Here is a 13,727-nt window from a genome sequence, read left to right on the forward strand (position 1 = left end):
ACTGGGGCCCCACAAGGGTGTGTTCTCAGCCCTCTCCTGTACTCCCTGTTCACCCATGACTGCGTGGCCATGCACGCCTCCAACTCAATCATCAAGTTTGCAGACGACACTACAGTGGTAGGCTTGATTACCAACAGCGACGAGACGGCCTACAGGGAGGAGGTGAGGGCCCTCGGAGTGTGGTGTCAGGAAAATAACCTCACACTCAATGTCAACAAAACAAAAGAGATGATCGTGGACTTCAGGAAACAGCAGAGGGAGCAGCCCCCTATCTACATCGGCGGGACAGTAGTGGAGAAGGTGGAAAGTTTTAAGTTCCTCGGCGTACACATCACGGACAAACTGAAATGGTCCACCCACACAGACAGCATGGTGAAGAAGGCGCAGCAGCGCCTCTTCAACCTCAGGAGGCTGAAGAAATTTGACTTGTCACCAAAAACACTCACAAACTTTTACAGATGCACAATCGAGAGCATCCTGTCGGGCTGTATCACCACCACAACCGTAAGGCTCTCCAGAGGGTAGTGAGGTCTGCACAACGCATCACCGGGGGCAAACTACCTGCCCTCCAGGACACCTACACCACCCGATGTCACAGGAAGGCCAAAAATATCATCAAGGATAACAACCACCCGAGCCACTGCCTGTTCCCCCCGCTATTATCCAGAAGGCGAGGTCAGTACAGGTGCATCAAAGCGGGGACCGAGAGACTGAAAAACAGCTTCTATCTCAAGGCCATCAGACTGTTAAACAGCCATCACTAACATTGAGTGGCTGCTGCCAACATACTGAACTCAACTCCAGCCACTTCAATAATGGACAAATATATGTAATAAATGTATCACTATACCATCTACTGCATCTTGCTTATGCCGTTCGGCCATCACTCATTCATATATTTTTATGTACATATTGTTATTCATTCCTTTACACTTGTGTATATAAGGTAGTTGTTGTGAAATTGTTAGGTTAGATTACTTGTTAGATATTACTGCATGGTCGGAACTAGAAGCACAAGCATTTCGCTACACTTGTATTAACATCTGCTAACCATGTGTATGTGACAAATATAATTTGATTTGATTTGGTTGTGCTTGGATTCCCATATGATTATAATCAAGACTTGGACTCAGGCAAGCAGTGTTTTGGAGGTGGTCTGGAGCTACCTCAGTCTTCAACATGGTCTGATATTTAAAAACCATCTCAAACTGCCATTTCAAGGTTGAATAGCCACATATTGTATGTGCACCCTCTCTACAATGATCCCAACAGTCTTTCGATAAAACATTTATTAGATTTAATTATTACAGTATTAATAACATAAAATACTAATAACACTCATTATACAGTATTTTTGTGTTGTCTAAAACAAGTACAACATAGTACTTTCAAGTAATGGTTTGAATCTCAAAAGTTTGTACTGACTCTATGTACCATCCAACACATCCTCTTAATACTAAAACTCAACATATTCAATGTCCATAATGTAAAACCAGGCTGTATCGCAACCGGCCGTGATTGGGAGTCCCATAGGGTGGCGCACAATTTGCCCAGCGTTGTCCGGGTTTGGCCGGTGTAGACCGTCATTGTAAATAAGAATTTGTTCTTAACTGACTTGCCTAGTCAAATAAAGGTTCAATTTAAAACATTTAAAAAAAAATAAAAAAATACACAAATTGTTGTATGAATTGTTGTTCATGATGATTGCATAGATTTGATTTGTGTATGCTAACATCAGCAGCACAGGGATTTTAATTGTGTAGGATTGTAATTGTATACAAAAAAGTAACATATTTATATAACATTTTAAAAATGAGGCACAAATTGGACAGAAATGAAGGCCTCAGTTTATAACTTTTAATTAAGTCTCTGTGTCATTGTGTCATTCTTAGAAATCAAACAGAACAATTCACTTAACCATGTAAATGTATTGTGTGTAAATTAAAGTAACTAGTTAAATCAAATATTCTTATAGTATATGGTCTTCTTACATTGCATTGTATCCATCAGTAAAAACCCGTGTCACATATACTCTGAGTATACCAAACATTAGGAACACTTTCCTAATATTGAGTTGAACACCCCCCCTTTTGCACTCAGAACCGCCTCAATTCGTCAGGGCATGGACTCTACAAGGTGTCGAAAGCGTTCCACAGGGATCCTGGCCCATACTGACTCAAATGGTTGCCACAGTTCTGTCAAGTTGTCTGGATGTCCTTTGGGTGGTAGACCATTCTTGATTTCTTGATACACATGGGAAACCGTTGAGCATGAAAAACCCAGCAGTGTTGCAGTTCTTGACACAAACCAATGTGCCTGACACCTATTACCATACTCTGTTCAAAGTCACTTACATTTTTTTTCAAAATTCACCTTCTGAATGGTACACATACACAATCCGTGTCTCAATTGTCTCAAGGCAAAAAAATACTTATTTAACCTGTCTCCTCCCCTTCATCTACACTGATTGAAGTGGATTAACAATTGACATCAATAAGGGATCATAGCTTTCACCTGGATTCACCTGATCAGTCTATGTCATGGAAAGAGCAGGTGTTTTGTATGCTCAGTGTACCATACAGTGAGATAGAAGAAAGACAAGAATTGTGCAGGGTATAGGTGATCTGCAGCGTCCTCCTACGGTGGTGTGTAAAGACTAACGTATGAATAAGGTTGAAGGCTAAAACAGAGATCTAACTTCTTCATTTTGTTCTAACATAACAAAGCCCACAAAAGCCCACAGCAGACTTGTTGAATTCATTTCACAACTGCTTCGCCACAAACTGTTCGAGGTTTGTGGCATTTTCATGTCACAGGCCTTATAAAAAATAAAATGCACACATGTAAATCACACAACAATAAATGGTTAAGCTAAAACTCAAAACACAGTATGAAATATTTATAAAAAAGGATGACGTCATATCAAGACGATACCATTTTCAGTCATCTACTGCTAAAAAGACAAATAAATAAGATAAGTAAGAGTAAGAAGTGAATAAATCTTATCTCTCAATAATATGAAGATGATGATGATGTGTCCTATAACCTGTGACCAGGTTAGGGGGGGGGGCTTGCCTTGCCCCCCTAACTGGGGAGGTATCGTTTGTTTTCCCCAGGGAATGGAAAATCTGGGACGGAGTTGAAATGTCCCGTGAGGAAGATGGCGACCGTTCCGATGGAGAAGAGGGCCATGGCCACCCAGAAACAAACCTTGTCAATCATCTTCCCAATCAATACCCAGCTCTCCATTTCCTATGGGACAGTTAACGTGAGTCAGAAGGGGGTAGAAGTGGGGAGATAATAACCCACAATGTTCTATCAGGATTTCTCAACTCTCAGCTCATCATGGGCCAGTATTCACAAAGTGTCTCAGAGTAGGCCTTTTAATCATAATTATTTATTTTATCACAAATAAATCTGGATCAGCACTCTTTGTGAATACGGCCTTGAACTGGCTGAATTCAGATGAAATTGACCTCTGATCCCCAGAGTAAAAGCAATACTTACTGATCCAATGTCATTTGCTTGCTTTGTGCTCTCAGTGATAAAGTTACAAGCATCCACACATTCCTTGATCTCAGGAGCAGCTTGGGCGAGGCTCTTGTACAGGCTGGCTGTGGCGCTCACATCAATACCATCCACTAGAGGGTAGCAGAGACACATCAATACCATCCACTAGAGGGTAGCAGAGACACATCAATACCATCCACTAGTGTAGCAGAGACACATCAATACCATCCACTAGTGTAGCAGAGACACATCAATACCATCCACTAGAGGGTAGCAGAGACACATCAATACCATCCACTAGAGGGTAGCAGAGACACATCAATACCATCCACTAGAGGGTAGCAGAGACACATCAATACCATCCACTAGAGGGTAGCAGAGACACATCAATACCATCCACTAGAGAGCAGCAGAGACACATCAATACCATCCACTAGAGGGTAGCAGAGACACATCAATACCATCCACTAGAGGGTAGCAGAGACACATCAATACCATCCACTAGAGGGTAGCAGAGACACATCAATACCATCCACTAGAGGGTAGCAGAGACACATCAATACCATCCACTAGAGGGTAGCAGAGACACATCAATACCATCCACTAGAGGGTAGCAGAGACACATCAATACCATCCACTAGAGGGTAGCAGAGACACATCAATACCATCCACTAGAGGGTAGCAGAGACACATCAATACCATCCACTAGTGTAGCAGAGACACATCAATACCATCCACTAGTGTAGCAGAGACACATCAATACCATCCACTAGAGGGTAGCAGAGACACATCAATACCATCCACTAGAGGGTAGCAGAGACACATCAATACCATCCACTAGAGGGTAGCAGAGACAAATCAATACCATCCACTAGTGTAGCAGAGACACATCAATACCATCCACTAGTGTAGCAGAGACACATCAATACCATCCACTAGAGAGCAGCAGAGACACATCAATACCATCCACTAGAGGGTAGCAGAGACACATCAATACCATCCACTAGTGTAGCAGAGACACATCAATACCATCCACTAGAGGGTAGCAGAGACACATCAATACCATCCACTAGTGTAGCAGAGACACATCAATACCATCCACTAGAGGGTAGCAGAGACACATCAATACCATCCACTAGAGGGTAGCAGAGACACATCAATACCATCCACTAGAGAGCAGCAGAGACACATCAATACCATCCACTAGAGGGTAGCAGAGACACATCAATACCATCCACTAGAGGGTAGCAGAGACACATCAATACCATCCACTAGAGGGTAGCAGAGACACATCAATACCATCCACTAGAGGGTAGCAGAGACACATCAATACCATCCACTAGTGTAGCAGAGACACATCAATACCTTCCACTAGTGTAGCAGAGACACATCAATACCATCCACTAGTGTAGCAGAGACACATCAATACCATCCACTAGAGGGTAGCAGAGACACATCAATACCATCCACTAGAGGGTAGCAGAGACACATCAATACCATCCACTAGTGTAGCAGAGACACATCAATACCATCCACTAGAGGGTAGAAGAGACACATCAATACCATCCACTAGTGTAGCAGAGACACATCAATACCATCCACTAGAGGGTAGCAGAGACAAATCAATACCATCCACTAGTGTAGCAGAGACAAATCAATACCATCCACTAGAGGGTAGCAGAGACAAATCAATACCATCAGAAAAGTGGCTTGCTGGATAATGCACATACATTCCACTCCGTATTTATTTGGATAGTGAGGCTAAAACGTTTAATTTAGTTCTACTCCAGAATTTTGGATTTGAGATCAAATGTTTCATATGAGGCGATAGTACAGAACGTTACTTTTTATTTGAGGGTATTTTCATACATATCTGTTTTACTGTTTAGAAATGAAAGCACTTTAAGTATTTAGTCCCCCCATTTGAAGGTGTCATATTTGGACAAAGTAATTCATAGTATATTAAAGTAGTCAAAAGTTTAGTATTTGTTCTCATATTCCTAGCACACAATGACTACATCAAGTTTGTGACTCTACAAACTTGTTGGATGCATTTGCAATTTTTTTAGTTTCTGTTTAGGATTATCTTGTGCCCAATATAAATGAATGGTATATAATGTATTGTGTTATTGTGGAGTCACTTTATTGTAAATAAGAATATAATATGTTTCTAAACACTTTTAGAATAATGTGGGTCCTACCTTGATTACAGATAATCATTCATGAATCATGAATAATGATAAATGTGAAAGATTTACAGATGCACAAAGATCATACCCCCAAAACATGCTGACCTCTCACCATTACCAATAACAGGGGAGGTTAGCATTTTATATCATACCCCCAAAACATGCTGACCTCTCACCATTACCAATAACAGGGGAGGTTAGCATTTTATATCATACCCCCAAAACATGCTTACCTCTCACCATTACCAATAACAGGGGAGGTTAGCATTTTATATCATACCCCCAAAACATGCTTACCTCTCACCATTACCAATAACAGGGGAGGTTAGCATTTTGGGGGGGGGTATGATATTTATGCTTCTGTAACTTACTCACTCATCACATTATTCACGATTCAACATAATCCAAAACAAAATAAACTGCAAATACATCCAACAAGTTTGTAGAGTCACATGCTTGATGTAGTCATTGCATGCTAGGAATATGGGACCAAATACTAAACTTTTTACTACTTTAATTAACACACTATAAGTGCATTTCTCCAAATACTTATGACACCTTCAGATGGGGTTACTAGAAATGTGTTCATTTCTAAATGGTAAAACAGATACACTATGTATGAAAATACCCAAAAATAAAAGGTGACATTCTGTACTGTCGCCTCAAATAAACATTCCCCCATGTGCTACCCTTCGCTCCCTACTAGTATCTCTTTCCTTAATCTTACCAAAGGATCGTGTGAGGCCATGCCTCTCTCTCTGTTTGTCAAACATCATCTCGCTGCGTGGTTGTTTTAGCACATACTCCTCCGCTCTCTGCATCAGGCCGAACGAGCTACGCCGTCGCTCCCTCACTCCATTCACCTCCGCCTCCGCCTCTCCATCGTCCACCAGAGGGTCCATGCCCAGGAATCGAGGGACAAGCTCCAGGAAGACCTGAACAGAGGAAAGGTGGAATAGGTATTAGTTTGGCAAAGAAAAGGTTGAATATTCGTTCTGATAAAGTAGCATTTTATCATATTGTATTGTTTCTTAATACAGATGACATTTATTTTGTCTATTCTACGTTTGTTTGGGCTAGTGTCACAGGAACCTTGATTTTGATTTCGAATTTCTACCATGTTATTACACAGTTACTGCATACATACGTGTTTGATAGTGTGAGACATGGTGTGGGTATTTGGACTGCGGAGGGAGATGTTGAGCACCACGATTTGGTTGGTGGCGATGAGCGTTGTCACAGACATGACAAAGATCAGGTACCTGGGAAGAGAAGAACAGACAGATGTGGATGGAGAGGGATTTGGGCTCTCTTATGGAGTTACAGAAATACTGTATATGGAGGAAGGCAGTAAGCAAGAGACTGGAGAAATTCTTACTCACTTGCCAATGAGAGGGACATTGAGAGATGTCTCAGGGACCTTCTGAGCAATAAGAAAGAGGAAGACAGTCTGAGCCAGCAGGACAGAGATGGCCACAGTCAACTTCTGTCCCCCAGCTGTGAAGGGGACAATGGAGAGTCAGATGGGTACAGAAGGGAGTGCAGTGCTTTTCCCATCATCATCCTCATAGATGACAACAGGCATACTATATTGTACTCTAGCAATTCCAGACATAACATGAGAGTGTTCAAGTGTTTCCAAATGCTTCCAAGTGCTTTAGTTGGGATGCAGGAACCTATTGACATTCTATTGCACAGGCAAACCGAGTCCAACTAAAGTCCAACAACATACAGTGCATTGTATAGTTTGAAACTCAAAACCATTAAATCTATGTTGGAGCATTTCTTAAATATAAATAATTTGAAATAATAGTCAATATACAAAGCAACACTAGTAACTCTAGCGGACAACTGCTAACTTCAGTTGGTGATGGCATACTGCATCATCTTCCCGTTTCACTAACCCTAAGTTACACCCTTACACCACTGACCAATCAGCACCAACGTTGCCACTGACCCTGTGCAGGTAGGAAGTAGGCCAGGACGACCAGGGAGGAGATGAGTGAGCAGGGCAGAATGATGTTGATGATGTAGAACAGAGGTTTCCTCTGGATGACCAGGTTGAAGGAGATCTCCTGGTACTCCAGGTCATCAGGACTGTAGCGTGAGTTGATCAGCTTCCTGGCTGGCCGGTGCTTTATGGCCCACTCACCATTCTCTAACAGGTTGGAAACAAAGACACTGGGATGAGTAGAAGCCATTTCATTAGGATTTGACCAGTTGACGGGTTGTGTCAGTTGTTTGCAGATAGGTGTAGAACTACAGATTGATTTTGAGGAACTACAAAGTTTCATATACTGTATTTGGGTCACACATGCAGAACCAGAGTAGTAGTGGAAAACTATTAAGGGGGGGGGGGTAGTAGGTTTTGAAATAGAATTTATTCAAATCCATAAAAACAAAACATTGCAACATTAGTGTGTGTATACCAGTGAAGGCCTCAGGATCAATGTCCACCCACTCAATGGGCTGTTCAGTCTCCGTGTCAACAGCCAGGATGATTTCCAACTCATTTGCACTGTATGTCTGGGACCTGAAGACTAAAGTGCAGTTCTGGTAGTCAAAGGGGAAGTAGGTGATTTCTATGGCACATGTGCTGCGGTAGATAGCTGGAGGCAGCCAGTACATGTAGCCACTGGAGTAGATTAACACATTGGCATAGTAGGCCACGTCAAACTTGCCATCAATGCTGCAGAGGAGGGGGGAGAGAGGAGAGGGAACAGAGGAGGGAAAGAGAGGAGGTGGAAGGAAAGGGTAGAGAGAGCGATGAAAAGAGTTCAAGAGTCTATTGGTCAAAACATAACAGTGCCACAGAAGGAGGGAAATCATGAATGAGGAAAAAAGCCAAAGGAAAAAGAAGTTGAAAGCCCTCCTCTACTGACTCACTTGTTCTCAAGGACAATGTCAGGAAGCCACACTGTGTTGTAAGGCACACGGATAACCTCGATGCCAAAATACTCAGAGGTGTTCCAGGCCAGGCGAATATCATTCCATTGCTGTGGGATGGAGCAGAGGGTGAAGGCAGAGTAGAGAGCGGGAGAGGATCAGAGGGAAATAAAAGACACACAGCTAGAAATCAGGTAAAAGTAGGAGAAAATAAAAAAACATAAATAATCTAGTCAAAGACGTATGCAGGAAACACATGATAAACTAATTGAGAAGATACAATATCAAAAAAAATTGGTAAACAATGAGAGATGCACTCACAATCTCAATCCAGACATTAGTCGTGAGAGTCTCTTCCTTTTCGTTCTGTAACAGAGGAGATATATTATGGTCTGATGCAGACATTTGTCTATTTTATTTGGGTAGCCTACATAACTTTACAGGAATAAATGTGGAGGTGCAGTGAGATTGTGAAAGGGTATTTGGTAACTGTGGCAACTCTATGGGATTATGCTGGGCAGTTTGATGTGATAGTACTGTACTGTACCTAGGGCTGTTGTGGCCACACTGCTGCCACCACACCAGCGGTCACAAGTCATGAAGGCAGTCAAATTCCACATTACCATTTACTCATGGTAATTAGGCTTCTCCAAGCTCTGATGCTGCTGCTGGTCATTAGTAGCCTACCAAACTTGCTAACTGCCTGGTACTCAGCACTCTATTGTCCCTCTAATCACTCTGACATCCATTCAAATGTATTCGAAAATCTAATCAAACACTGAGAGCCCATGAGCTCATGTTGGGCAACATTTATATAGGCTATGCAATTGCAGGAGAAAACACAGTGACCACTAATAAAAAGGATGCCATCAGCTTTCTATAGGCTCCGCCTACCATATTTATTTGTCAACTTTTCAACTACAGATGGCGCCGGGGAGGATGGCTGCCGCTTCATGGGCTCTTAACCAACCGTGCTTTTCTGTTAGTTTTTCGCATTTTTTGTCATTTATTTTGTATATAATGCTGCTGCTACCGTCTGCTATGACGAAAAGAGATTCTGGAACAGCGATTACTCACCTTGAACTGTACGAAGAATTTCTCTTTAAAAAGTCAGATGAAAGGGATTTACTCCAGACACCCGAACAGGCCTTCATCCCCGTCATTCGCAGGAGAAAGAGACTGAAACGATATCGCGGAAAGAGATTGGGGTACCATGTGAGGATCCGCCAACGAGTGGCTAATCTGCCCTTGCCATCCGTACTACCGGCCAACGTACAACTGCTGGAAAATAAATTGGACGAACTAAAAGCACAGATATCCTATTAACAACTGTAATATCTTATGTTTCACCAAGTCGTGGCAGAACGACGACATGAATAACATACTGCTGGCATTAAAGTGGCCGGGGACTTTAATGCAGGGAAACTTTAAATCCGTTTTACCTAATTTATATCAGCATGTTAAATGTGCAACCAGAGGGGAAAAAACTCTAGACCACCTTTACTCCACATACAGAGACGCGTACAAAGCTCTCCCTCACCCTCCATTTGGCAAATCTGCCCATAATTCTATCCTCCTGATTCCTGCTTACAAGCAAAAATTAAAACAGGAAGCACCAGTGACTCGGTCAGTAAAAAAGCGGTCAGATGAAGCAGATGCTAAGCTATAGAACTGTTTTTCTAGCACAGATTAGAATATGTTCCGGGATTCTTTCGATGGCATTGAGGAGTACACCACATCAGTCACTTGCTTCATCAATAAGTGCATCGATGACGTCGTCCCCACAGCAACTGTACGAACATACCCCAACGAGAAGCCATGGATTACAGGAAACATCCGCACTGAGCTAAAGGGTAGAGCTGCCGCTTTCAAGGAGCGGGACTATAACCCGGAAGCTTATCAGAAATCCCGCTATAACCTCCGACGAACCATCAAACAAGATCTTTTCAAATCATCATTAGAGTCACATCATGCAGCCTTACAATGTATTAAAAATCAAAACATATAGCCCAATGTTTGTAGAACAACTAAAGAAACATTAATAACTCTAAATTATGCATATAAGAGTACCTATTTCTTTGTTAACCGCTCAACACAGAATAGCCGCATAAGCACACTCCCTCAAATCGTTTGGAGAAAATATCCTTTCTATTTTATTCAGCTTTGTTCAATTGTGTTCTTCATACTATAAAATAATGCCACAGAATTCTGAGCAAATCTTGTTTGCTAAATGAACTAGTGTAACCCACAGCCATTTGTCATAGCCACATCAGGACCTAACATAAGGACAACTCAGAGTATGCTATTCTGTTCTTCTGAAATAGACTACATTTTCTTCATATCATGCTTCTTTAGACCTGTCTAAAAAACAAAAAAATGATTTATTGTGAAGGTGTAGGCTATATTACATGGATTCATTAGACTTTTTTAAATGTAGACATTCCAACGGTCTGTGTGTGGAAGCCAGGAGATGCTAAATGTGTTTTTGTTAATTAACGGTCAATTACCGTGAGGCCGACAGTTATTTGCTTGACAATCACTGGCTGATGAAATTTCGTGACCACCACAGCCCTAAGTGCACCCAGCACGGTTGAAGCACAGGACTGTTTGGTAATGCGTATGGAATGTTGTTGGGTTGCAGCAGGTGTGTAAAATGTGTGTGTAATATGTTTGGTATGTGTTGTGTGTTGTTATATGGCATTGTTATGTTGCAGCAGTAAGTCAAGTCAAGTTTATTTGCAAATGCACAGCAGAGGAGGCTGGTGGAAGGAGCTATAGGAGGACAGGCTCATCGTAATGGCTGGAATGGAATAAATGGAACAGAGTCAAACATGTGCTTTCAATATGTTTGATGCATTCCATTTATTCCATTCTAGCCTTTGCAATGTGCCCCTCCTATAGCTCCTAACACCAGCCTGCACAGGATACACGAGGTAAACAGGACAATGAAATGCCTGCTTCAATGGAATTCTTATTGAAATGCGTAATGTGTTTAATGTATGTGTGTACTGTGTGTTGTTGGCGTTATACTGTCTCTCACCAGGGAGATGAGGTTGGTGAGGATCAGCTTGACCTGCACCTCCACCTTGTCAGTGGGGTGTGCCGCTGGACGGATGTTCTTGTTGTAGCCTCTGAACAGGTCCCCAATCAGCTTAGACTCCTCATTACAACTCACTGCACAAGGCAGAGAGAGAGAGAGAGAGAGAGAGAGAGAGAGAACACAGTAGAGTGCCATGGCAATATATGATGAGATATGGGTGGAGTAAAACCCATAGGGACTACAACACATAACACTTACCATTTCAAACGACCCATAACACATAAAATACCAAATGACCTTAAATGGTCAGTGACAGATTGCTTTGCTAAAATCAGCCATTGAACCCTTTTCAATTTACATGTTTGACATTTAGGCATGTCAACCCTAACACCAAAAGTTGTAACAATGTTTGTGAAAGTTTTCACAGTGCCTATAAAAACATGAACATGACATCTGCCTCACAGGAACAATAATAACAAACCCATAGAAACATCAAAACAACAGTCTCAGACACATTTGGCATGGAGACGGAAATTAATAGTCAAAACACCGAGAGGTGCCATTGCCAAGAGCCTTGATCTTGGCCATGAGAAAAAACAATCAATATACGCACTTACCTGGTATTGTCACACCCCAGAGTAGGCCTGCAGTTGCAATCAAACACGTCCAAAAGGAGTGCGTTGCCATCGCAAAGTTCTCTGCTCTTTACGCACAGTTCCAGATTTGAGTGAAGTACAAATTCAAAGAAAGAGAAAGCGAGAGGTTATTTCTGAATGGCTCGTCGTCTCCCTTATCCCGCTGCCCCTCGTCTCGCTTCTCCAGCTGTCGCTACCCTTGGCTCGGGTTACACACCAACCGGGAAGCGCTAAAATCGGTCTTAAAGTCACACTCGGGTCGTTCATAAAAATAATCATTATCATTATTCTATGGGCTAGTTATGACAATACTCTGATTATGAAGGGGACGTTTTCTGCTTGATATGTCAGCGGGTTTCAAACTAGTAATAGCCCACAACGTTCTGAATGTAGTCTGGAATGGTATAGTGTCCATTTACAAAGTAACCTTATCTGTTTTACAAATATTGCATCTATAGGCCCAATATGCCGAAACCACAGCTGACCACTTCGAAAACGTGTGTGTGTGTCGACGCTACTGGTGGGCAAGGTGAACAGGTGACAGGGATCCAGTGTGGAAGCCGCTCCATTGCACTGCCCCCACTCTCTACCCGGGGAGGGTATAAATAAATAGTGTCTATGCTGCGCTCCTTGCAGTTTGCACTGCGGGGCTCCGGTGAAACGGGAACAATCTCTGGGGGATTGGGGTGGGGTGGGGTGGGAGGATTTTGTCACGATGACGGCTGGTTATAGACGACAGATAGGATGGGGTACCGTGAAGATGAATTATGTACCAGGGCATGTGTATGTATGTGTGTGTGTTCAGATTGGAGACGCCGGATGCGCCTGTTACATTTCGTTGAGTGACCAAACACCAGCCAGTGGCAGCAGAGCAAGCGCTGCAGTGACTATGTGCGCAAAATGCCGTGTACCCTGAGCATGCGCTGACCAAGTGTCTTCACTGACATTTTCAACCTCTCCCTGTCTGCGTCTGTAACACCAACATGTTTCAAGCAGACCACCATAGTCCCTGTGCCCAAGAACACTAAGGTAACCTGCCTAAATGACTACCGACCCGTAGCACTCACGTCTGTAGCCATGAAGTCTTTGAAAGGCTGGCCATGGCTCACATCAACACCATTATTTCAAAAACCCTAGACCCACTCCAACAGATCCACAGATGATGCAATCTCTATTGCACTCCACACTGCCCTTTCCCACCTGGACAAAAGGAAAACCTATGTGAGAATGCTATTCCTTGACTACAGCTCAGTGTTCAACACCATAGTGCCCTCAAAGCTCATCAATAAGCTAAGGACCCTGAGACTAAACACCTCCCTCTGCAACTGGATCCTAGACTTCCTGACGGGCCGCCCCCTGGTGGTAAGTGTAGGTAACAACACATCCGCCACGCTGATCCTCAACACGGGGGCCCCTCAGTGGTGCATGCTCAGTCCCCTCCTGTACGCATGACTCCAACACCATCAT

At 42.8% G+C, this 13,727-nt stretch overlaps 1 protein-coding gene across 2 annotated transcripts; it reads right to left on the reverse strand.

Annotated features, from left to right (window-relative positions):
* Positions 1–1,274: 1,274 nt before the first annotated feature.
* LOC106567876 (acetylcholine receptor subunit gamma) lies at positions 1,275–12,479 on the reverse strand. 2 transcript variants are annotated; one of them, XM_045692263.1, is made up of 11 exons: positions 12,243–12,479; positions 11,626–11,759; positions 8,907–8,951; positions 8,586–8,695; positions 8,129–8,388; positions 7,657–7,857; positions 7,082–7,196; positions 6,847–6,961; positions 6,427–6,634; positions 3,508–3,641; positions 1,275–3,252 (listed from the first exon to the last, which is right to left on the reverse strand). In XM_045692263.1, the coding sequence occupies exons 1-11, from the start codon at positions 12,310–12,312 to the stop codon at positions 3,085–3,087; spliced, it is 1,560 nt and encodes a 519-aa protein (XP_045548219.1). In that variant the 5' UTR covers positions 12,313–12,479; the 3' UTR covers positions 1,275–3,084. The 2 variants fall into 2 exon arrangements, with proteins under 2 accessions (XP_045548219.1, XP_045548220.1); XM_045692264.1 differs by lacking the exons at positions 1,275–3,252; positions 3,508–3,641 and adding an exon at positions 5,065–5,111.
* Positions 12,480–13,727: the final 1,248 nt, after the last annotated feature.

This window comes from Salmo salar, chromosome ssa13, assembly GCF_905237065.1.
Source record: "Salmo salar chromosome ssa13, Ssal_v3.1, whole genome shotgun sequence".
NCBI lineage: Eukaryota > Metazoa > Chordata > Actinopteri > Salmoniformes > Salmonidae > Salmo > Salmo salar.